The sequence below is a fragment of the Lampris incognitus genome, chromosome 3, assembly GCF_029633865.1.
Source record: "Lampris incognitus isolate fLamInc1 chromosome 3, fLamInc1.hap2, whole genome shotgun sequence".
In the NCBI taxonomy this organism is placed as follows: Eukaryota; Metazoa; Chordata; class Actinopteri; order Lampriformes; family Lampridae; genus Lampris; species Lampris incognitus.
In genome coordinates, this window is record NC_079213.1 from 69796509 (window position 1) to 69818959 (window position 22451).

The 22451-nt window shown below is 43.9% G+C and overlaps 2 protein-coding genes across 4 annotated transcripts in view; one reads left to right on the top strand and one right to left on the bottom strand.

Moving 5' to 3' along the window:
* The window catches only part of rfx2 (regulatory factor X, 2 (influences HLA class II expression)), a 32690-nt gene extending 12748 nt beyond the window's left edge, over nucleotides 1-19942 (top strand). Inside the window, exons 2-18 of one of the 3 annotated variants that reach the window (XM_056275573.1) lie at nucleotides 2843-2954; nucleotides 4234-4323; nucleotides 4907-4989; nucleotides 6985-7258; nucleotides 8592-8666; nucleotides 9607-9788; nucleotides 9992-10111; nucleotides 10345-10466; nucleotides 10823-10941; nucleotides 14219-14331; nucleotides 14699-14850; nucleotides 15104-15201; nucleotides 15357-15506; nucleotides 15842-16050; nucleotides 16484-16637; nucleotides 16998-17040; nucleotides 17593-19942. In XM_056275573.1, coding sequence (XP_056131548.1) covers nucleotides 2850-2954; nucleotides 4234-4323; nucleotides 4907-4989; nucleotides 6985-7258; nucleotides 8592-8666; nucleotides 9607-9788; nucleotides 9992-10111; nucleotides 10345-10466; nucleotides 10823-10941; nucleotides 14219-14331; nucleotides 14699-14850; nucleotides 15104-15201; nucleotides 15357-15506; nucleotides 15842-16050; nucleotides 16484-16637; nucleotides 16998-17040; nucleotides 17593-17714 — 2211 coding nt within the window. In that variant the 5' untranslated portion in view covers nucleotides 2843-2849 and the 3' untranslated portion in view covers nucleotides 17715-19942. The remainder of the gene's footprint in view (nucleotides 1-2842; nucleotides 2955-4233; nucleotides 4324-4906; nucleotides 4990-6984; nucleotides 7259-8591; nucleotides 8667-9606; nucleotides 9789-9991; nucleotides 10112-10344; nucleotides 10467-10822; nucleotides 10942-14218; nucleotides 14332-14698; nucleotides 14851-15103; nucleotides 15202-15356; nucleotides 15507-15841; nucleotides 16051-16483; nucleotides 16638-16997; nucleotides 17041-17592) is intronic. The other 2 variants (XM_056275574.1, XM_056275575.1) reach the window with 2 other exon arrangements.
* Nucleotides 19943-19952: 10 nt separating this feature from the next.
* Nucleotides 19953-22451, bottom strand: part of fcho1 (FCH and mu domain containing endocytic adaptor 1) — an 83550-nt gene continuing 81051 nt past the window's right edge. The window contains exons 26-27 of the mRNA XM_056275572.1: nucleotides 22179-22346; nucleotides 19953-20683 (exon numbers count right to left, since the gene is read on the bottom strand). Of these exons, the coding sequence (XP_056131547.1) occupies nucleotides 20655-20683; nucleotides 22179-22346 (197 nt within the window). The 3' untranslated portion in view covers nucleotides 19953-20654. The remainder of the gene's footprint in view (nucleotides 20684-22178; nucleotides 22347-22451) is intronic.

Here is a 22451-nt window from a genome sequence, read left to right on the forward strand (position 1 = left end):
AGATGTTAAAATCTTGTGCGCACTGTCAACATCAGGCTTTAGGTGTGTGTCCAGATTCAAGAGTTTTTAAGTTGCAGAATTCTTACTTAAATTCTGTTTAATTTTCTTTTAAGACTCAAGTGACTTTAGTGGAGGGGGATCGAGTGTGTTCTTGCCATTTTCTTAATTGTTCGATCAGGACTTGCCTGGGAGAAAATTGGTTTCTTTTCTTTCAGTGGGGCTTGTGTGTGAAGTTGTCTGAAAAGTTGGAGGGGGAAGGCAACTGCACTAAGGAGCAGCCCTTTCACACTAGGGGTTCTGCAGCGGTCTTCTGTGTCTCCTGCTGGGCTCTGCCTTTGTGCTGCTGATAGCTGCTGGTAGGAAATTTGTGTGGCTTTTAACCTTCCCCGCAGCCTGAGGAGAAAGACCTCTCTCTCTCTCTCTCTCTCTCTCTCTCTCTCTCTCTCTCTCTCTCTCTCTCTCTCTCTCTCTCTCTCTCTCTCTCTCTCTCTCTCTCTCTCTCTCTCTCCGCTCTCTCTCTCCCCTCCAGTCCCAGTGCCTTGGTGCACTTCACCGCACCTATTAAAGCCGACACTTTAATTGAGCTTTTGTGGATGAAAACGTGCTGGTCGATACTGGGTTCCGGACCCCCCACCCCAGTCTTCCCCATTCTGTAAGGGTGCCCCTCCTTTTCGTGGAAATGAGCATGTAAACAACTCTAAAGAAAGCTGCTGGGGTAGTTATAAATGTGCTTATAACACAACTGATGGACAAATTGCTTGTATTAGAAAAAGTGTTGGACTGCTTGTAAAAAGTTTTCTCTCTTTACCAGAAGAAATTCTGAAGGCAGTCTTGAGGTTTTTGTATGGCATATAAGGGAGAAGCAAAACAAAATATGCAGGATTCCTCAAGAAGGAAAATCTTGATTAATGATGGAAATGTTAGTTTATTTTCCCCATCCTGACAAATACGAAGGAGACGAACCCAGCAGGGGAACTGCTTGTGATATTTGAGATGGTTTGTGAATAAACTGGGGGATTCGGTTGCAACTTTTTATGTTTGTTATGCGGGGGATGACAAGGCAGCGATTGACACACGCCAGGAATTTCGACATAAGTCTCCTCCAAACAGTCTATTAGTCATTTCGAAAGAGCCCGTGGCAGAAGGCACCACGCTTCCAGAATATCGGCGGTGGCACACCCAACTCGGTTGTTTTTGTAGAGGTAGTCCCTTTGAGGACGGTTTCACAATCTGTCTGACAAATTTTGCTTGTGTCTGAAGCCAGCGGGTCTTTTGTCTGATAATTTTTGTTTTCTTCCCAAAACCAGTTGTTTCAAAACTGCTTCCTCTCAATATTTTTAGGTATGGGGGATACCATTCATCAGCCCCCCCCCCCCCCAAAATAAAGAAAGAAAGCAGATTGGAGTACTAAGAAACCAACGCCAAGACCAATAATCATCACAAAAATAAGCAACTAGACTCTTCTGTTCTGGACGTAAAAACTACTGATCTAAATAAAGTTACGCAAAAAAACTTGCTGCGCCTGTTGCTCGGGTCAAATAACCGATTGAATGGATTGCCATAGCCTAAGCTCTGTGTGTGTGTTTGTGTGTGTGTGTGTGTGTGTGTGTGTGTGTGCTTTAGGCAGTGTCTTCCAGTAAATTGGCAACAACATGACAGCGAGTTATGGGCTATGACTAATGCCAGTGATGGGGTTTGTTGAGAAGGCTTGTTTCTTGAGCAGGTTGTGTCTTGTGGTGCTTGGCTCTAACCATTGTGGGTAAGCACCTTGTTCCTCTCTGTCTACCGACTCGCTCATTTGGAGCAGAGGACTCAACAGATAAGCTCCTGTTATTTGCCCAAAATAAAAGACCTCTCATCTAACCCCCTTCACCCTACCCTCCACACACACACACACACACACACTCCTCAGCTAGCCCTCCATCCTCCCTCTCGCATCCCCCATTCTCCGCTACTGCCAGCCCATCTCCCTCTTTCCCTTTTTATAATCCCCCCCCCCTTCTCTTTGCAGCCACATTCGAAAGTTCCTGTGTGTGAGTTTTAAAAAGGAAGAAAAAGAAAGAGGAGGGGTAGAGTTGGGGGTGGTCGTCATGGATTCCTCACCATAGCAACCGACAAACGTTTACAAAGCATTGAGGAATTTCCTCATATCAGCTGGATTATTGGAGCCCCCAGAGAATGGCTCTCATTTGAAACAAGCGCTGGATATCATCAGGACCCTGACAGGGGTTGTGGCCCCACTGCCATTTTCACCCCCCCCCCCAACCCCCGAGTTTTTTTAATTCTTTTTTTTTAACCACTGTCGCCCCCTTGCACCTCTGCTCATCTCTTAGTCTACCCTTGCTCCCGCTTTTTTCCCCTCTTAAAAAGGACAGCTTTTGTGTCCGTCCAGTTTTAGTTCTCTCCTTTACTGTTGTGTGCACATTGTCACCTGATGAGTGAGAGTTTAGTTCTGAGGTAGCAGTACAATCCTGCTTTCATCCTGATTGTGTTGCAGCTTTCCCCCCGTGTCAGTCCAGCTAGCAGGACTAGTGGTCTTGATGTAATTCTGTTGTATAATTATAACTTAACTGATAAAAGGCCAGAGGGGGTCTCCCTCTAGGGCTCTGAGAGCTCGTCTGACTCAGCTTGACTTGGCAAAGCCAGAAGCCCCCTGGGGCTCTTTGAATGCCCTGGCGCCTCCAAGAGGGAAGAGGAGGGGGGACTAGCTTTCATTAGGCATGGCTGTTCATGTCTGTGGGCTTGAAATGTTCTTAATCCTGCTTTTTCAGACTTTGCTACATCTTCAGTACAACATATCACGTCACTATGCCTGTGTCTCCTCCCCGTCTCTCCCTTGCAGTCCCAGCATGCAGAGCTCTGAGGGAGGGTCTGATTCCACGTCCAACGTACCACTGCGTACGTCAACATCTGCCCAGGCTCCTGTAGTACAGCCAGTCCCAGCCTCTCAGCAGGTAGGTTGCCTCTTCCACCACAGAACAACAGCTACTGTAATAGTCATTGCAGAATTCCTTCTTTTTGCATCTGGTTTTAGCGCTGCAGTAACGGTTGCAGTCGTAGTTCATGGGCGAGGTAGAACTCATACGTTATGCTGTAATATGAATCTCTCAAGCTGTGCTAATCCTTGTGCATTCTCTGTTCATCACAAATTCACAAACCCGAATTTCAAAGAGCGCCTCCATTGGGTTGTATTTAAAACACATTAGTAGTTAGTAGTATGCTCGTGCATGCAGTGCCAACTGTAAAAAAAAGTAGAGCTTCAGTCTATGTTTGCTGTTGCCCATCCACTCTGCCAACAGACAAGATTAGTGTCTTTTTACCCTGCCAAAGGGCAGGTCTCCATTATGATCTCCCTGCTATAATAGTTATTTGGACAAACCACCTTCACTCTACCACTACTTTGTTCAAGATTTGTTGTTATCATAGTCAAAAGAAACTGAGTCCAAACTGAATCCCTGATGTAATAATAACTTTAGTCAGTGCATTCCTATTGCCTGTGCCAGGCTGAGTACAGATAAAGGCTGGGGCTCCGCCAGTGCTGCAGGATACTGTATTCTGCTGCATAATCCAGTTACATACTTCAGGCCTTTAGAGAAAAATTGAGTTTTATTCATTTTTACTCTCATGGCCATGAATCCCTATCAGCATCTACTCTTAAGTGGGAAACCAGGAGTGGCTGTCCACAACCTCCAAGAAAAGTCTCTCTCAGACAGACATATGACTTCAAGACTAAATTGTTAGTTCAGACAGGAGGTGGGCAGTCTTATCCAGAAAGGGCCAGTGTGGGTGCAGGTTTTTGTTCCAACCAAGCAGTTACACGCCTGATCCCACTAATCAGCCAGTAGTCTTTGCTGAGGAACTTGATGCAGAGACACAGGTGTGTAACTGCTTGGTTGGACCAAAGACCTGCACCCACACCGGCCCTTTCTGGATCAGATTGCCCACCCCTGGTTTAAAACATCATCTTTTCCCTCCGGTAATGGAGAGGGAAGCCTTATAAGACATTCATATTTTTGAGTTTGCTCCATGGTGATCGACCTAAGAATTCCTTCTTTGTGCATCTGTAATATGTTCTTACCGTTGTGCTGTGCAGATCACCTACTGTATGTATGTATGCGTGTGTGTGTGTGTGTGTGTGTGTGTGTGTGTGTGTGTGTGTGTGTGTGCGTGTGTGTGTAATTGTGCGTGTGTTGATGTGGGCACATTTTAACTTATGTCTTCAATTTCACACAGAGGGTGCTGGTTCAAGCAACAAGCTTGGCTCAGAAGGGGACACAGGTACAGGAACTTTCATCACCCAGGGTTCAGCAGGTCCCTCAGCAGGTACACAGGCCTGCACACACACCGATACTCATGCAGTATTTGCATGTAATTCAAAAGTGTTTGAGCTTAATTAGACATACTTGGATCTTTTAGCTTTTTGATAATATGACTATAGTATGATGGGTAGCAGCTGCTATTTTGTGTGTGTGTGGGGGGTGGGGGTGGGGGGGTGTTATGTCATCTCAGAGTACATCCACAATAGCAAGGATAAATTTCAAAACATCGTTTTCATGGCGAAAATGGGCTGGTACTTGAGCTGGTACCTTTTTCTAAGATCAATATGTCAGTATGTCAGTGTTTTTGAAAAGTTCTGTTTTCATCATCACAGTACAGCGCCGGGCATGCATCTTCAAATTCATCAGCTTTAGAGTGTTTCTGAAAAAACGCTGCTTTTGGGGGTCAAATACGCTGTCTTAGTGTGGGGTTGGAAGGTGAAAACAGAAAAAAAGATGCATTTTCAAATTTAACCCCGTTAGTGTGGATATACTCTTAGTGACAGACCCTGCCTTTCTGTAAATAAAAAAGATCAAGTTTAAAATTTGCTTAGGTCACCGGTTGTAAAGCTGTTTGTCTTTCTCCCTAGGTTCAGCAGGTGCAGCATGTCTACCCATCCCAGGTCCAGTACATAGGAGAAGGTGGCGAAACCATTTACACAAATGGAACTATGTAAGAAACCTCTTGACAGCTTAAATGAAGTTATATGATACATGTTTTTGTCACGTAGTCTGGCTCCACACTATAATTCAGGAATACCGTTTGCTATTTCTGCTCTGGAGCTGGCAGATGGTCAGCACTGAATATTTCCCCTGCCTCTCTTTTATCACATCCACATGGACCTCCCCGCATTTGCCCAGAACAACCCTCTTCGCCCCATGTTTGTGCAACGAATGCTTGCTGCTTTTTACACAAGAGGAATCCCATCCACTCTAAAGCTTTGAACACCACCCTGATAACACTACTAGTGCTGCCAAGAGTACTGCTAATAGTACTACTAGTGAACTATACTACTTCTGTACCACTAGTGTACTATAGTACTACTAGTGAACAGGACACCCAGATCATCATATTCCTGTTGTAGGCTTCAGGTGCCATGTAGTCATCATGAGTTATTTATGGGTACATGCTGTGTGATGAGTGGAAAGTAACAATTAAAGCTTTCATAGCTGCCTCTTCGTTACTTTCCCTGACATCCAGCGGTTATGCTAATGAAGCACCATTAGCGCTAATTGAATCCTGTGTGGTTTTTCTGCAACATGGGTGATCCAGTATTACTCAAGCATTTTGATCATAATAAATTGTACTGCTGTGTACAGTATATAAATAATGGTAAACAATTATGCATTTTCATGCACTTCAAACCAGTGTGACACATTGGTAGTGTGGGTGTCATCCTGGACAGCACATTATCTTTTGAAGCCCACATCAACAGTGTTACTCGGTCTGCATACTTCCACCTACACAATATTAATCGTCTTTGGCCGTCACTTACACCTAAAAGCACCGCCATACTCACTCACACCCTGGTTACATCCCGTATTGACTACTGTAATTCCGTCCTCTTTGGTCTGCCCCTCAAGTGTCTTCATAAGCTTCAATTGGTCCAGAATTCAGTTGCCTGTATCATTACCAGAACTCCTTCCATAGATCATATCACTCCTGTTCTTCAGCAACTCCACTGGCTCCCTGTTAAATACCATATTGACTTCAAGATCCTGTTCCTCACCTTTAAGGCCCTTAATAACCTAGCTCCTTCATATCTTTCTGAACTCCTTCATATCCACACACCTTCCCGCACTCTCAGATCCTCTTCTGCTCTCCAACTCACTACACCGTTGGCCCGCTTGACTACCATGGGGTCTAGAGCCTTCAGTCATTCTGCCCCCACCTATGGAACTCTCTCCCACGAGACATTCACAACATTGACTCTCTTTCAACCTTCAAATCCCATCTCAAAATGCACCTTTTCAAACTGGCATATTCAGTCTGATCCATACTTCATTGAGTTTTGTGCAGATGATGATTTTATACTTACCTGTTGTATTAACTTTTTATTGTCTACCCTGCTTTGTTTTGATTTTACACTGTCTGATAGTGCTGCTTGTTTTTTAACTGTTCTGTAAGGTGTCCTTGAGTGCTCTGAGAGGTGCCCACAAATAAATTGTATTATTATTGTTAGTATTATTATTGTTATTATTGTTATTATTATTACTATGAACATAGCTAATTGGCTGTGGTGGGTTTTGTTTGATCAAAGAGGCAATGGTGTGACAAATTCCTGAATTTTGATGATTTTGCTTTCAACCTTGAGAACTGAAAATTTTTTAGCTTTCAGCTCAGGCCTTTGGGCTATTTGACACAAAATCTCTTATCTGGTGGGAAGAGATTTTGCGCATCAAATCAGAATCGAATAAAGCAAGCAAGAATATCTTATGGAAATAAACAGTTAACAGTAATTTTGCTATGTATCCTTCCCAAAACAGCATACTCATAGGACCATAGCAGTATACCCATGAGTGTTCATAACCTCCTAAAAATGTTGGTCATTAAATGTATTTAATGAATGTAATGCATCATTAAGCCATGACATCACTGTATGCAAATGGCAGACTTCTGAGTATGTCTTTATGCATTTTGAGCGCCATTCCTCTGCTTTCTCCGCAGCCGAACAGCCTACTCCTACAACCCAGAAGGCCAGCTGTACGGACAGGGCAGTGGGGGTGCCTACTTTGATTCGCAAGCTGGAGGGGGGGCACAGGTCACAACAGTGGTCTCCTCTGCCAGCAGTGGGGTGCCCCCTCACAGCATGGTGGGCATCGCCATGGATGTGGGCAGCAGCCAAATCATCTCCAGCAGCAGTACTTACCTGATCCACGGAGGGGGCGTGGATGGCGGTCGCTACCATGTCTCCCAGTCTGCACGCTCCTCCTCGGCCATGGTGAGCAACACCCCCTTCTCGCAAAACGGAAATAATGAGCAAGCAAAATTTCAGTGCTTAAGTGAGCGGTATACTATATGCCCAAATAATGGCTGTGGAGGTCGCCTTCTGAATGAGACAGCAAAAACCCAAAGGGACTGATTTTCCTTTTCGGCACTCGCTGTGCTGTGAGGTATCTAAATCAAAATTTCCACACTCAAGCGTGAGGAAACCATTTGATAAACTGACACACACAAATAGCCTTACTGTCTGGCCCTCAGAACCTGAAAGAAAGAGTTAGGACAACTTGGGTTCAGGCCTGTCAGTACCACGGTAATGTGCCGAGAGCTGAGACACTGAAGAATCAAGGCCCTGGCTTAAATAATTCAGCACTGCCTTGTTTCAGAGGTTTTCACAGGCACTTGAGCGCCCTGCAAAACAAAGCAACCCCTGGGGCTCATTACCATTTGGCCAAGAACCCTCAGGAGTTTTCTTAAGGCTTGGAACATTGCCTGTTTCTTTTTCTTTTTCTTCTTCTATGTGTCAAGTTTGGCTGGATTACCACACATCTTTTTTTTTTTCTCCCCCGTTTCTGCCACTTTGCACCCCACTTTTACCACTTGCAGTCTCAACAATCTTGTAATGTTGCTTGAATTTATTTATCTATTTTTTTGTGGGGGAGTGAGTGTCCAATGGGGAAAAGATGTGTCAAGGACGATAAATAGATTCAAAGATTCAGAAGGTTTATTCGTCATGTTGCTTCAAGCACAATGAGCAGTGACATGATTTTATTTGGTAAACTCTGGAAACTGTGCAACGAAAGAAGTGGAACATCAATGAAATAAGAAATATAAATATATAGAATAAGGAATGCATTTACTCTGTTTCACCACTGTCCTGTTTCCGTTGTAGCTACAACTTAATACAAGTCACAACTCGCATTTCAAATAAGCCCTCAAGTTTGCATTGTGTGATACATTTTGAGGGGGAGAAAAGTGGACTTTGCTGACCCAGTGTCCCAAAAGCTCCATGTGGCCTCTGCCCCTGTTTGTGGTTCCTATTTGCATACATTAGTGTGTCCGACAGCGAGCCTTCAGTGAGCAGCTTAACCCTATGAATTCCTCGATTTGCATGCTTTTGTCAGCTAATAATGAATTTGGCTACAACACTGACTGATTTTAATGGAAATGCAGCGATCTGGCTGTCCGCTAACAGTCTTATTTCCTGTCATTGTTTTGTGTTTTTCCTATTCTGTCAACCGCTCTTTACCTCTCCTCCTTCCTACCTTCTGTCTCTGTCCATCTCTGTCTTTTACTCTCACCGTCTCTGTCTTGCATGCTCATTTTTCCTATAGCTTGAAATGGCGATTGAAAACCTCCATAAGTCTGAAGGAATTGCATCTCACAAAAGCAGCCTGCTCAACAGCCATGTAAGTCAATATGGAACTTTCTTTAAAAAGGACACGAGAGAGAAAAAATTACAACCGTGGCTGCACCTTAGGTTTGTGTTCTACTTGGGCTTAAAGCGAACACACAACCTACTGCTAGCTGTGCGTATGCTGCACTGTCCCGTTTAGCTTGCACAATTGTCTCAGTATTCTTTTTGAATGGAAACTTGCATTTGCTGTCACTTGTTGCTCAAGGACGTCTCTTGTATCTGTATCTCGGTGAATACTAAGCATGTGTTGAACTGCGCTGATTTTCAATTTGCTTTGTTGCTTTGCTTCCCTCCATAGCGATGCATCAGTCCCTGCCAGTTATATTGCCATACAATGTGTGTCTTCTGGTTAGGGGACCATCATCGTTTATAAAACAATGAACTGGAAACGGCGCTGAGTAATAACTGACTGTACTTTATTACTCTCTCCCTGGTTGTCACTCGAATGAACAAATTAAGTGATCTACAGCCCATTCCAGTTTGAGCTTGGGGTGCAACTTATTTAAATTTGTGCTGGCAATAGGCTGGAACATAAATATAGTATTATCAGTATTATCATAAATATAGTATTGTCAGTATTCTCATAGTATTCTCAGCACTATGGAGATTTGGAAGCCCAAAGATTTTTTTGTACTCTAAAGGAACTGTTCCCTGTTCGCTGAGCATTTACTCTCTTAGTCAAGTCATAAGGCCTAGACACAGCCACAGTGGGAACTGTCTCTCCAATACTTAATCACCCTAAACAGTTTCTTTGGTTGTGTGTGTGTGTGTGGGTGTGGGTGGGTGGGTGGGTGGTGTGCGTATCTTATCTGTCTTTTGATGTGATAATAAGACCCACTGCTTCTCCCCATCACCGGCCAGGTGGTGATCAGAAGGCAGTCAGTCCATTAGGAGTGACTGATTTCATGTCCGTGTTCTGTGTGTATTTTTAGCTGCAGTGGCTGCTGGATAACTATGAGACGGCGGAAGGGGTGAGCCTTCCGAGGAGCTCCTTGTATCACCACTATCTGCGCCACTGCCAGGAGCAGAAACTGGACCCGGTCAACGCAGCCTCTTTTGGCAAACTCATCCGCTCCGTCTTCATGGGCCTCAGGACCCGCCGTCTCGGTACCAGGTAGATGTGGGAGGAAAATTATGAGGATGAAGAGGCTGATAGTAGTAATTATGTGACCATTGCTGATGCAATGAGTGTGATGATGCCTGCAGGCCTGCTTTGTGGGGTGGGGGTTACTGATAAAGGTTGATAATGATGGTGATTACACTGATGGCAAGCCCTCTCCTCAGTGTTTACTGGTGATCTCTCCCTACATTTGTCAGAGGCAACTCCAAATACCACTACTATGGCATCCGTGTGAAGCCAGATTCACCACTCAACCGACTGCAGGAGGACTCTCAGTACATGGCAATGAGGCAGCAGCCTGTTCACCAGAAGCAAAGGTTAGTTCTGTCTCTGCCTACAGTCCACGGCTTTAGTTGTCCTTGTTTTTTCTCTAGTCCATCTTTCTCTCTTCAAGATGATAGTGTGTGATACTCATTGTGATCATTATGAGGATGCTTCACCTATGCTGCCTCACTGTTGTTGTTTTTCTCCCTTTATTTCCTCTCCATCACTCCTTAGTGCCTTTCAGCCCCAACCAATTTCAGTGTCCTGCTCTTTCCCCTGTCTGCAGGTTCAAGCCCTTGCAAAAGGTGGACGGTATGTCATACAACCTCTCAGGAAGCTCGCAGCATTCAGCCAGTACTCCAGAGCAGTCAGTAGCAGCTCAGAGCCAGCACCACCAACAGTACATAGGTACGTACTACTTCAAACAATGTTGGAGTCAGCTTATTGAGGATCACATCAGAAAATTTTATGTACTGCTTGTTCTCTGCTAATTTCAAAAGCACGACTTGATGCTTGCAACACTAGTCATTAGTGGTTCTAGGTCAGTATAAACATACACAATTAGAGTCACAATCCTTAACTAATTTTTATACTCGGAACACCTGCTTGTTCGGCTGTGATGAGACAGCAGTGTTGAGATTGGGTAGGAATCTGGCCTTACAGACTGTATGGTTTTCCTGATATAGAGGCCATGAGAGCTGCGTGCATGTGTGTGTATGTTGCTGACTAATAGTGACACTTGGGCATCCCTCTGCTTTGTGTAGATGTGTCCCATGTTCTGCCTCCCTTTCCCTCACCTGACCTTGGTTCCCAGCCGCTGCCTGAGCACATCAACATGAATGATGTCAAGAAGCTGCAGACACTCTACAGGGACCACTGCGAGGTAGGTTATAGCACCTGCCCGTTTTAGTTTTTTATCACGATGCTTTCAAGAAAATGGTTTTGCTCAGTTAGCCAGATGGGACACTTCACTGGTCTATACTTTTGCATTGTCAAACGTTGTGGGTATACAGCACTTGAAAAAAAACTTGTCTGTTTTTCTTTAGCTGTTTTTTTTTTTTGGCGAGTATGTATTTAATAAAAGTATTTGAAAGTGGTATCATCATGAAAATTCAAGAAAGAAACTTTCCACCAGTTCTGTAAATTTCAGTCATATATTTAAGTAAAGTTTACTTGACATTCCATGTAACTTAGCTCTGGACTCTGTCGTGGTTAGTTTAAATGGATTGCTGCCATGCAGTGACAGTATAGTGATGTATGACTATATGTGTGTTTATTTAGTGTGTTTTACATACTTATGTAACAGTATAAGCTGTGTTTGCTAATAGTTCATCTGCTAACCTTGCTTAGCAAGCTAAGTTGTGTAATAGAGAGTTGTGATCACTTGTATGTGCCATGGTGCTGTGCGCACAGTGTGTACTTGTGTTCACCTTTTGTGGACACACTGAGTTGTGGAAGCGGCCCAGTGTGGCCCAGTTATGATTAGCTGCTCTCCATTCTCTGGCCATGCACCCTGCTCTTTGTTACTGACTGTATGGAAAATGCATTCTCTTAATTCCCCCCCTTGGCACCTCAAAAAACAGTTCATTTAACTTGCCTGGTTTTCCAAGATGCATGCTTTTACTGTGAGAATTTTGACTCAGTAGTTTCATTCACTTTTTTTTTTTTTTGAGATACTTGATTGATCCCCGGGGGGAAATTATGCTCTGCATTTAATACATCCTAGCTGTGTAGCTAGGAGCAGTGGGCAGCCGCCGTGCAGCGCCTGGGGACCAACTCCAGTTGGTCTTGCCCTGCGTCGGTCAGGGGCGCAGACGGGAGTATAAACCCTAACATGCATGTCTTTTTGATGCGTGTCAAATGAGGTTTTTCTTGCATGTCTTCTGCTTTAGAAGTGAGCCTGTGGCACACCACAGGTGTCCTATCCTTTTCTGCACCCCCAGTGTTGGCTGAGCTGGTGAAAATGCGTATGATTAAATGATATATGCACCAGTAACATTTCACGGGTTGCTCAGCAAAGTACAAAGCATCTCGGCACTAGAATAAAGGTGAGTGTGCATGAGTAATGGGTTGATGAGGTGGTGAGAAATGGTATTCCGGGTCCAAACTTGGAAGCTTTGTGGGCAGAAAAGAGAGGAAGACAAAGGCATAGAAGCTGTGATTTAAAGCAGCGAAATGCTGGCTTTATCATATTATCCCTGCCCTCTCCTTGTCCAGCCTCACCACACTTCTTTTGTTCCAGCCATCCTTTCATCTCCACACAGCTTTCAAGACATGCCAATTAACCTTTCAGCGCAATGGGTGGACATCTTGGTGTCTTTGTAGCCACCCCTCCATGGGCCTTTGTGTTGTCTTGTCTATGGACAGGCACACGGGCTCCCGTCTTTGTCTGCCAATGTATTTCTGTCACTCTCACAGCCCTCTGTGCCATGGTTAGCCTAATGTTTATGCGTTTTTTGTTTTTTTCTCTTTTAAAATTTTTTAATCTTTTTGTAAGCAAAAGGTGGCCTGTTAACTCGGCACACAAAGCTTTTATTGGAGTCAGTTAAACACACACAGCACACATGGCACAAGTAAAGGTAACAAACTGGACAAGACCCAAGCTGATCTTTACTTGCGTGTGGTTTGCTCAGTGTCCATATATGCACAGCTGTGATGTAAACACGCAGGGCATCGAACAGAATTATCCACTGTCCCCAATGTATTCATTAATGTCAAGCTTTACGTTGATAGGAGCCAAATATTCTGCTGTCAGCCATGCCACATGATGGCATCTGTGACTAGGATGATTACATCTCAACTACAAGACCCGTATGGACGGAAGTAAATCACAGAGAAAACCATATTAACCGTAATGTATGGTTTTCGAGGGAAATTGGTTCAGGAATCTCTGCCCTAAGCCTTTCTGTGTGTGTGTGTGTGTGTGTGTGTGTGTGTGTGTGTGTGTGTGTGTGTGTGTGTTGTCTTGTCTTCGACATTTTATTTTTTCAAGGTATGCTGTTTTTCCCCACGCAGTGAAAACTAAGGAGGTAAAATGTGCTTGTTTGGAGGGGATGGGGAATTTTCGTTTTTGTTTTGGAGTCCTGTGTTTGAGCTGTTGCCGGGGGCAATGGTAAACAAGGTTACCGTGGTGACGACTGGAGAGGAAGCAAAAACATATCATGTGATTGAAGCCTACACTGCTGTGTAACAAGATCCAGGGGCAAGCTTATGTCCTGCCAGAGACACGGAGAGAGAGAGAGGGAGCGAGAGAGGGAAGAATATCGGGCATGTTGTGAATCATTCTCGGAAGACACTGTAGCAACACACTGTCGGAGGGATAACACACAGGCATTTCACTTCTGCCTAATGATGCAGAAGACTGACAGCTCCTCTGTTCTTATGAATGCCTCGGTTGTTGCTCTTGCATGGTTGATATTTTCCGTATGTCTGTTATAAGTTATCTGGATATCTGCTTTATTTGAATAAAAACCTAGTCATGGATTTTGTTGGCGTCATATTTAATTAAAAAAAATAATAATAAAAAAAAGGAAGCATGGATCAGGAGTTTCAGGCTGAGCATCGCCTCTGTGCCTTGTTTATTTACAAGTTACTCGATTCAGTCCTGTGACATACCCGACTTTCTCAAAGAGGTTTCCACGTATGAGCAGGAAAGAGGAAGTGACATGAGTCACTTTAGTTCAGTTTGCCAGTGAATGTCAATGGGAGGGCGTTGCACAAATCTGTGAAAACAAATCTGCCCAGTGGAGACATCTGGGATCGAAAAGGCCGAGGGGAATTTACTTCCAATAAAATCCCGGTGAAGACTTAATGCAGGTTTCGGGAGCCACCTTCTGATTAATGTGCAAGGGGCAGTGTTTAGCCGGCTCATTGTCCCACCACAAGGACAGAGCTGAGAATAGGAAGGATAGGGAGAGAGACAGAGCATGGAGGAGGGAGAGTAAAGTGAAAGGGGAAAAACAGAGTGGAGTGAGAGAAAGAGGTTGCCTGCCCAGCCTGCTTGCAGAAACTTTGTTGTGTGTCTGGTTGCCATGGCTCAGCTCTGTGTTTTGTCCCCCCCCCCTTCTCTTCTCCCTCCTCCTTTCCCTCCCTTTCTCCTTTCCACCTCCTCCTCCCTTCACTCCCTTCGCTCCCTCCCTCCCCCACTGTTCCCTAAACAGGCTACTCTGGATGTGGTGATGAATCTCCAGTTCCACTACATTGAAAAGCTCTGGCAAACCTTCTGGTATTCAACACCGCCATCTAGTGACGGAACCACCAACATCCCCAGCAGGTCAGACCACATGCAGCGGTGAGACACCACTGCTCGAATCGAGGAGTGAGGGTACAACTTTGAATTAAAAACGAATGCAATTCTACTTTTCTGTTTGAAAGTCTGGGCTTCAAGCCTTCATGAAGGATTTTTTCCCCCAAATTCTATTTAACACGACCCACTTTGCTACACTGATTTAAAAAAAGATTTTTTTTTTTATGGCTGCTGGGATAGGCTCCAGCATCCCTGCGACCCTGACTGCAGGATAAGCGGTTTGGATAATGGATGGATGGATGGATGGATTGATTATTAGTTGCAGCTGTAACATTTCAGTTCCTCTTGAAACTCTACGTTTGCTTCAGAAAATAACTCCGTCTTCTGTGTGCAGTGATGATGATCTGGACGGTGTGATTCCCAGAGGGAAGCTAGTGGCCCTCTGTAAATATGAACCACTCAGATTGTGGATGAGGAGCTGTGATCACATCCTCTACCAGGCCCTGGTGGAAATCCTCATCCCTGATGTGCTACGCCCCGTCCCCAGTCAGTGCAACTTTTATTTATTTACTTATTTAATCTGTTTGTTCTTCTGTCTGCCCATCTGTCTAGTTTTCTAGTGATCCAGCTATCTCTCTTTTTCTCTATACATCTCCAATTGCACACAACAGCAAGCCAAGTGTAAACTCCTGTTTCTTCTGTTCCACTTTGCTCTATAGAGTAACTAAATGAACTATTTTGCAGTGTGCTGCGTTTGTGGTAATACTGTTAGTGATCTAGGCTGTGCTGTACCTTTAAGGTACTCTCACTCAGGCCATCCGTAACTTTGCCAAGAGTCTGGAGGGTTGGCTGACCACCGCCATGAGTGACTTTCCACAAGAGATCGTCCGCACTAAGGTAGGGCAGATGAAAATTATATAAAGCCAGAACTACCCACCCCAACTCTTATCATTTAGGGGTTATTTGATTAGTTTTATATCCTATGAAATCAAATCCTCCAGACTCTAGTTTGTTAGGGTTCCCAATGCAGACTCTGGTTGTTTGTGGTGCAGGCGGCGGTGGTCAGTGCGTTCGCCCAGACGCTGCGGCGCTACACCAGTCTGAACCACCTGGCCCAAGCAGCTCGTGCAGTTCTCCAGAACACCTCCCAGATCAACCAGATGCTCTCTGACCTCAACCGGGTTGACTTCACAAATGTCCAGGTAACCTTGTCTGACAGATGAAGTCTTCAGTGATGATTTAGTTCATAATGTAGGCTCTCAGTAGGTCAAGACGGCTCTGCTCATCCAGAGTGCGCGATGTTGGAATACCAACCGGTTCTACTGTTTATGTTTCACAGGGTGCGTCGGGAGATTGTGCTAGCAATAAATATTACCAACTCTTTTTAGTAATACGCGCCTAACTTTATTCTCTTCAACTGTCTTAGTTCACTGTCTTTCTCTCCCTCGCCCTCTCTTCTGTAGCTGCCTTTCCTCTGCATTGTACTCTTGGGATGTTTCTGATGACTGTGTTGGAATGTGTTCGGTTTGCTTCACAGGAGCAGGCATCATGGGTTTGCCAGTGCGAGGAGAGCGTCGTTCAGCGTTTGGAGCAGGACTTTAAGATGACCCTGCAGCAGCAGAGCTCTCTGGACCAGTGGGCTGCCTGGCTGGACAATGTGGTCTCCCAGGTCCTGAAACCCCACCAGGGAAGCCCCAGCTTCCCCAAGGCCGCACGCCAGTTCCTGCTGAAATGGTCCTTCTACAGGTAGAGAATTGGCACCTTTACAAAAGAGATCTTTTCAGACCAGCCCCTGTCTAAACTTCCTGTACTGGTCTATTTTTGTTACTCTATTCTGATGAGAAAGGGTTATTTGGCTTGTAAATCCTTTTTGGGGATTTTTACCGGTACTTTTATCCACAGCAGGTTGCAAGGAGTGTATCGATAGGGTTGAATGAGCCCAATAATGTTTTCACTGCATGGTGCACACAGTTGTTTATTGGTATAGCGGCTGTTAAGGGGAATTGAACCCGTTACCCTCTGGTGATGCGACAATCAAATTCACTCCGAGGCCACATGCCCTGCTCATGCTATCCACTTTACCAGCTTCGTCTGTGTTTGGTTGACAACAAAATTCACATGGTGATTCGGGCAATAAAACAGCTGGATCATCTTATCATTCTTCCCCTCTCTCCTTTAGCTCCATGGTTATCAGAGACCTGACCCTGCGCAGTGCGGCCAGTTTCGGCTCTTTTCACCTCATCCGGCTCCTCTATGATGAATACATGTTCTACCTGGTGGAACATCGTGTCGCCCAGGCCACCGGAGAGACGCCCATCGCTGTCATGGGAGAGGTAAGGAGGTAGAGATGGCGTTCAATGTCCCTTTGTTAGCCTTGACGCCACTGCTTTTCCTCCATGTTAACTGTTTTTCCAGCAACCATTTTGTTTCCACCCATGTAAATGTGTGGCCACACTCTGAGATGTAAAAATGACACGAGTGAAAGCGGCATTAAGACGTCAAGGCAGACATTTTTTTTTTCCTGCTACTCCATGAAGCCGCTGCATCTTAAGTCCCGAAGAGTCACACCGCATTAATTACCTGAACTTTAGAGATAAACTAATGTAATGTCTGGAAATGTGTGTGCTCTGTTGAGTTACTCTGTGAATTACCACCAAACTTGTTCTCTTCCACTTTTTTTCCGTAAACTACAGTTCAGTGACTTGAGCTCTATGATGCCATCACTCATGGACAAAGGTAAGCCTTTATGGTCTTATAAAGCAGCAATTAGTCTGGTGATGATGCATTGGTATTTCTTTTGCTTTTGATATAGACTTTTACTTTTCCACGATTTGAGTCATGAGGCTCTTGAGTTTACAGCTCAGAACTGTAGCATGAAATCCAACAGTAGGTCTATCTAGGAACGAGTTTGCACTCCTTGGCACAACTACAAACCTGACAAAACACTGACACAGTGTTTGCTCCAAGGTTTCACATTCCATGATAAAAAATGAAATAATAATAATTTCACAGCAGCTGGTCTAACGTCTTCTTCATTGACACCAGCTCTGTACTTTTGCTCCTGTGGTACTGCATTTCTACCAAATACCTTTTGGGGTCACAGGTTCATTAAGGCGACGGCTGAATCTTAACATTTAGGCACTGAATTCCTTCCGTACAGACATCAGTTTAACAGGGAAGTCCTGTGCAAGTCTCTTAATTTTGACTAGGTCCAAGCGTGGTGTTAAACTGTACCTCTGTCTCACCAGCTTCGTTGCTTTGACCGTTTCTTTTTCACCGTGATACTAGATGCATCCTTTTCTGATGACATGACTGACTTGGGCAGTGACGCGGATGTCTCCAGAGGGCCCAGCGAGCCGGCTGTTAAGAGAGAAAGGATCGAGATCAACCACTCGTTGCAGGAGATCTGAGCCTGGCCTGGACTGGATCTCAGGCAGCAAGGTTAAAACCCAGCTGTACTGGCCTGTCTCCCTGCAGCTCTGTACATCACGAGACCCAGCACACTCAGAATGGTTCCCCAGCCGGAGTGTGCAATGCACATAGAGGCGATGTCAGTCCCTCAACCAGTCCTTCTTTAGCTGGAGTGTAAATAAAGAAAGTGATCTTTCTCCCAGGGAAAATGTAATTCTCACCCACGATGAGAGTCAAGTGTCTGTGGTTTTAACTTACTGGGATGTAACACACATCTTATTTCTTTCCATTTTTGTTGCAACTGTGAATAAGATTAGCTTTGTGCAGTAAGTTAGTTTGTAGCTTTGTGTGATGTGTGCGTGTGTGATGCGTGTGTGTGTGCGTGTGTGGTGTTAATTTGGCTTTTTTGACTTAGTTGTGCCATAGTTTCATTTCAGTGCCTTAGAATGCTAACTCTTTAACCACCACTACAGATGTCTATCTCTCCCTCAGCTGTGCCTCTACCGCAGTATGAATGTATAGTCTCCGAACCTCAGACATTTAAAGCACCTTTAAAATTTGTTTAGGTGTAGGCGTGTACTTCTTGTTGCCTCTGCTGCAGTTTGCAGCAAAGAAATGCACATTCATGCAACCCGCTGACCCAAAGGATTTGTCCCTCAATATTTTCCACCAGCTCAGCCATAGTTATTGCTCCGGTAGTCAGTGGGGCTTTATACTGAACAGCCTCACAGTAGTCTGGAAGGCAGGGAACTCTTACCATCTTGGCCACGTAAGACGATTGTTTACCTCAACACAACTTCTATGCTCTTCTCCGTTTTCCTCAGATGACATGGCAAGTATAAGAGTGTAGCTGCTGTTATGGTTAGCACCTACCATACAGTTAATGTATATAGTTCCCCACACGGTTCACTCATCCAAATTATATCGAAAGTATATCAATTGAGTGATCGCTTGTAATCTTAAGGATGTGTTCAACAAGACCAAATTTAGCGCCCCACATGTGCAGAACTGTGCCAGTGTACTTGGCAACCACAGAGTTTGGGATGAGCCCAGTTGCATGCAGGTACAAAACAAGTTGATCAACAACTTTAATGGTCAGTACATGTTAAAAGCCACTCACCCAACCGGAAGTGGGTTCATCTCATGGAGCCTGTTTAATGGCTTGAGGCGAGTCTATCCTCAGTTATTAAATGAATAAACACAAAATTAGAGCATCGCACATTTCAAACTACTCACAGAAATGTAGGGTGCGGTTGGCATCAACGTGCTCTCTAAATTCACATCCTTGAACCTCATGAATTTAACTCATTTCAGAGTCTTGTTCTCAGTTTGGACTAGATAAGAGAAATTTATTAGGTTCTAAGGAATTTCTATCCATGACTGTATTTTAATGTCTACGAGTCCCATCCTCCTAATAAATGGAAGTGTAAGCAGCTCCCATAGATGACTCGCTATATATAGCCATACAGGTGGACTAGAGGCCTACATTTGTGACACCAAGATACTGTTAAACTTCATGAATATATCCATATAGCTCTTTCTTTCTCTATATAGATATATATATAGATAGATATAAAAAATGTTTATGCTGTGGAAAGTGTTCTGTGGCCTTTGGAACTACTGTTGTTGCCTATTTACTCCTCTCCTCAGTGTACAAGTCACGTATTGAGGAAGAAAATGTTTTGATGTTTAATTTAATGGATTAGACTGTGTGATGAACATTTTGTTTTTAATCTCAATATTTCTGTCAGTTTGCGGTGCTGATGCGCCTACATTATCTATAAAAGCAGTCACGAGAAATTTCTATTTATATAAACTGATTTGATTGACATTTGTGTTGAAAATGGTTTAATTTTTCCTCCCTTCTCACCCACTTCCTCTGAAATGATTTTGCTGTAGCTACGAGAATCCTGAGCTCGAGTAATTTAAGGCTTTTGTAACTTGTGCCTGTCACAGTAATTTGCCTTTAAGTGGTTTGGGAAAGTAATTTCTATGTGTCCTTTGTAATGTTTTTTGCAATGCTGTTTAGACTTTTGGCTGAGGATTATTTTTTATCGAACTAGATTTGGTTCTTCTTACAAGTATACTGAACCCTTATTTTTGTGCATTTTTAAACCTGTTCTTGACTACACTTTACCTAGCCTGAGGGCAGACACCGGTCTGTAACAAACTGCATAGTTCAACTGTATTTTGTACCTGGTCGAAATGTGTAATAAACTGGTGTAAACCAATAGCTTTAACATATTTATTTATTTATTTATTTATCAAAGATCAACGTCACAAAACCTCCACGTGGAACAGAACAGCAGATATACAAACATTTTCTTCTTAAACCCGGGTTTGGTAAAGGAACTGTTTTACAAACGACTCGGTGATACAAGTTATAAGCAAGCTCATCAGATTTCTTCCACGTTTTTCATAAATTAAAAATGCTAGTTTCCATGGCAACTCTGTTAAAAGACACAAATAATATGCTGAAGTTTATTCACACGCGTTTTGCTGCAGTTTGAGGAAAAAAGTTCTGACATCCCCGGTTCCAGTCTCTTGATACAAAGGCACACAGAACACAATGCAAACAGAAAGAGGGGTACGCTGCCCGGGAAAGGAATAAGAACTGAGTGTACAGTGCAGAAATAATATTCGGGGGGTGGGGTGGGGTGGGGTTACAAGAAAGGAAAGGCTTGGTCCTAATACAGCAGACAGGACTGTCAGAAGTAAGTGCACATAGTCCTCCAAGGCTACACTTGTGTAAGGTGCCGTGTTACTGGTGATAATGTTTTATCGTAGCCTTCCAACTACCGAACTGCCTCCCTCCCTGTCTGTCTGTCTGTGTCTGTCCAGTAGGGGTTGAGTCCCCTCTCAGATGGCTGAAAGTGCAATATGTTAATCTGAACCCTAAACAATGGTCCACATGGGAATCTCACAAGCCTTTCCACTGCTCACAACGAGCAGCCCGCCATGTACTTTCCTGTCAGACAGAATAGGAAAAAACAAACACTGTAAAATATGAAGAAAAAGGAAATGCACAGCCAAAAGCCATACGTTTGGGGTCAGCTACTATACAAACTTGAACCAAAATGAGTCACGTACTTCTAAAGCATCCCAGCAATTTTTTTTTACTAGCTAGTGAAAATTAAGAACGACACAAAATTCTGTGTCCATAAAACCCTGCAAGAATATGGATTTCTCCTCTTTTAGTTGCAACACAGAAAACGAGAAGAAAGTTTGATAAATTATGTCATTTTGAAGTCCACAACAAGTTTTTTCCTCAATATTTCATGTATAAAAAAAAAAGCCCATTATTTAAAAAAAAAAGCAGAATGAAAGCAAACAACTGACTCAGTTGAGTGTCCAAAACCCACTTTGTTTAGACATGATGTGACGCTGAGAAAGTAAAGAATATGGTGACTTGAAAAAACAAAACTGTTGCGTGCTATTTTAAATATAAACCCAAACTGGGACTGATCCCTGTAGAAACTGCAGGTTTTGTCTAAAGTAAGGGGATTAATACAGTATATGTTATCAAGCAACAAACGATGCAATATATGCAAGGGCTACTTGATTTACACCCTGTTCATAATTTACACAACTTTTATTTCTCACTACATCATTTATTAGTGCAGACTGTCAGTCACAAAATATGAGGAAATACTACCGTCAGTCATAGATTTACTGCATCACATTTAAATGATGACTTGGAAATCACTTAAATGATCTACAAAACCCCTTTTTAAGACTTGTGTTCCGTTTTAGATAACCACAAATATTGTTAATATGAATAAGTGGTATGAAGATCAGCTGTGTGTGGTATTTTGTGAGTAAATTTTACTATTGCATCAACAACAACAAAATCTAAAAGGTGACGGTGTCAATGTGACCACCAAACAAATCAATTAAATTGAACAATGAGGGCTAAAACCTTTTTTTTAAAGGAAGATGGAGAACTCAGCTGATGGCAAGTGTGTTTGAATCTCCATCCATCCATTATCCAAACCGCTTATCCTTACTCAGGGTTTGCGGGGATGCTGGAGCCTATCCCAGCATCATTTGGCGGCAGGCGGGGAGACACCCTGGACAGGCCGCCAAGCCATCACAGGGCCGATGCCCCCCCTCCACACACACACACACACACCTAGGGACAATTTAGTATGGCCGATTCACCTGACCTACATGTCTTTGGACTGTGGGAGGAAACCCACGCAGACATGGGGAGAACAGACAAACTCCACACAGAGGACGACTCGGGACGACTCCCCAAGGTTGGACTACCCCGGGACTTGAACCCAGGACCTTCTTGCTGTGAGGTGACTGCACTAACCACTGCACCACCGTGCCGCCAGAATGTGCCACAAGCTAAAAACTAAACTATAAAAGACTAAAAACCAAACTATAAAAGACTACAATAAATATTATATGTCTAACTACACAAAAAGAAGACTACATAGATTCTGTTTGAATCTCACCTGTGGCAAATCTCTTCTTTACCAGGGACATGCGGTAGCGACTGCCCACCAGTTCCACGTCCATGCCTGACAGTGAGGCCCCAGAGCCCACAAACTGAACAGCCAGGCTGGGTGGGGGGCCGCGGGGAACCTCCAGGCACTGCCAACTGGCACACAGGGTCCCTGAGCCTACGGTGGGAACACAACAGACGGGTATGAACATGGATGTGCAAATGGGTATAATATATATATATACTTTACAGTTTTTTATACTACGTAACATGCCATGCATAA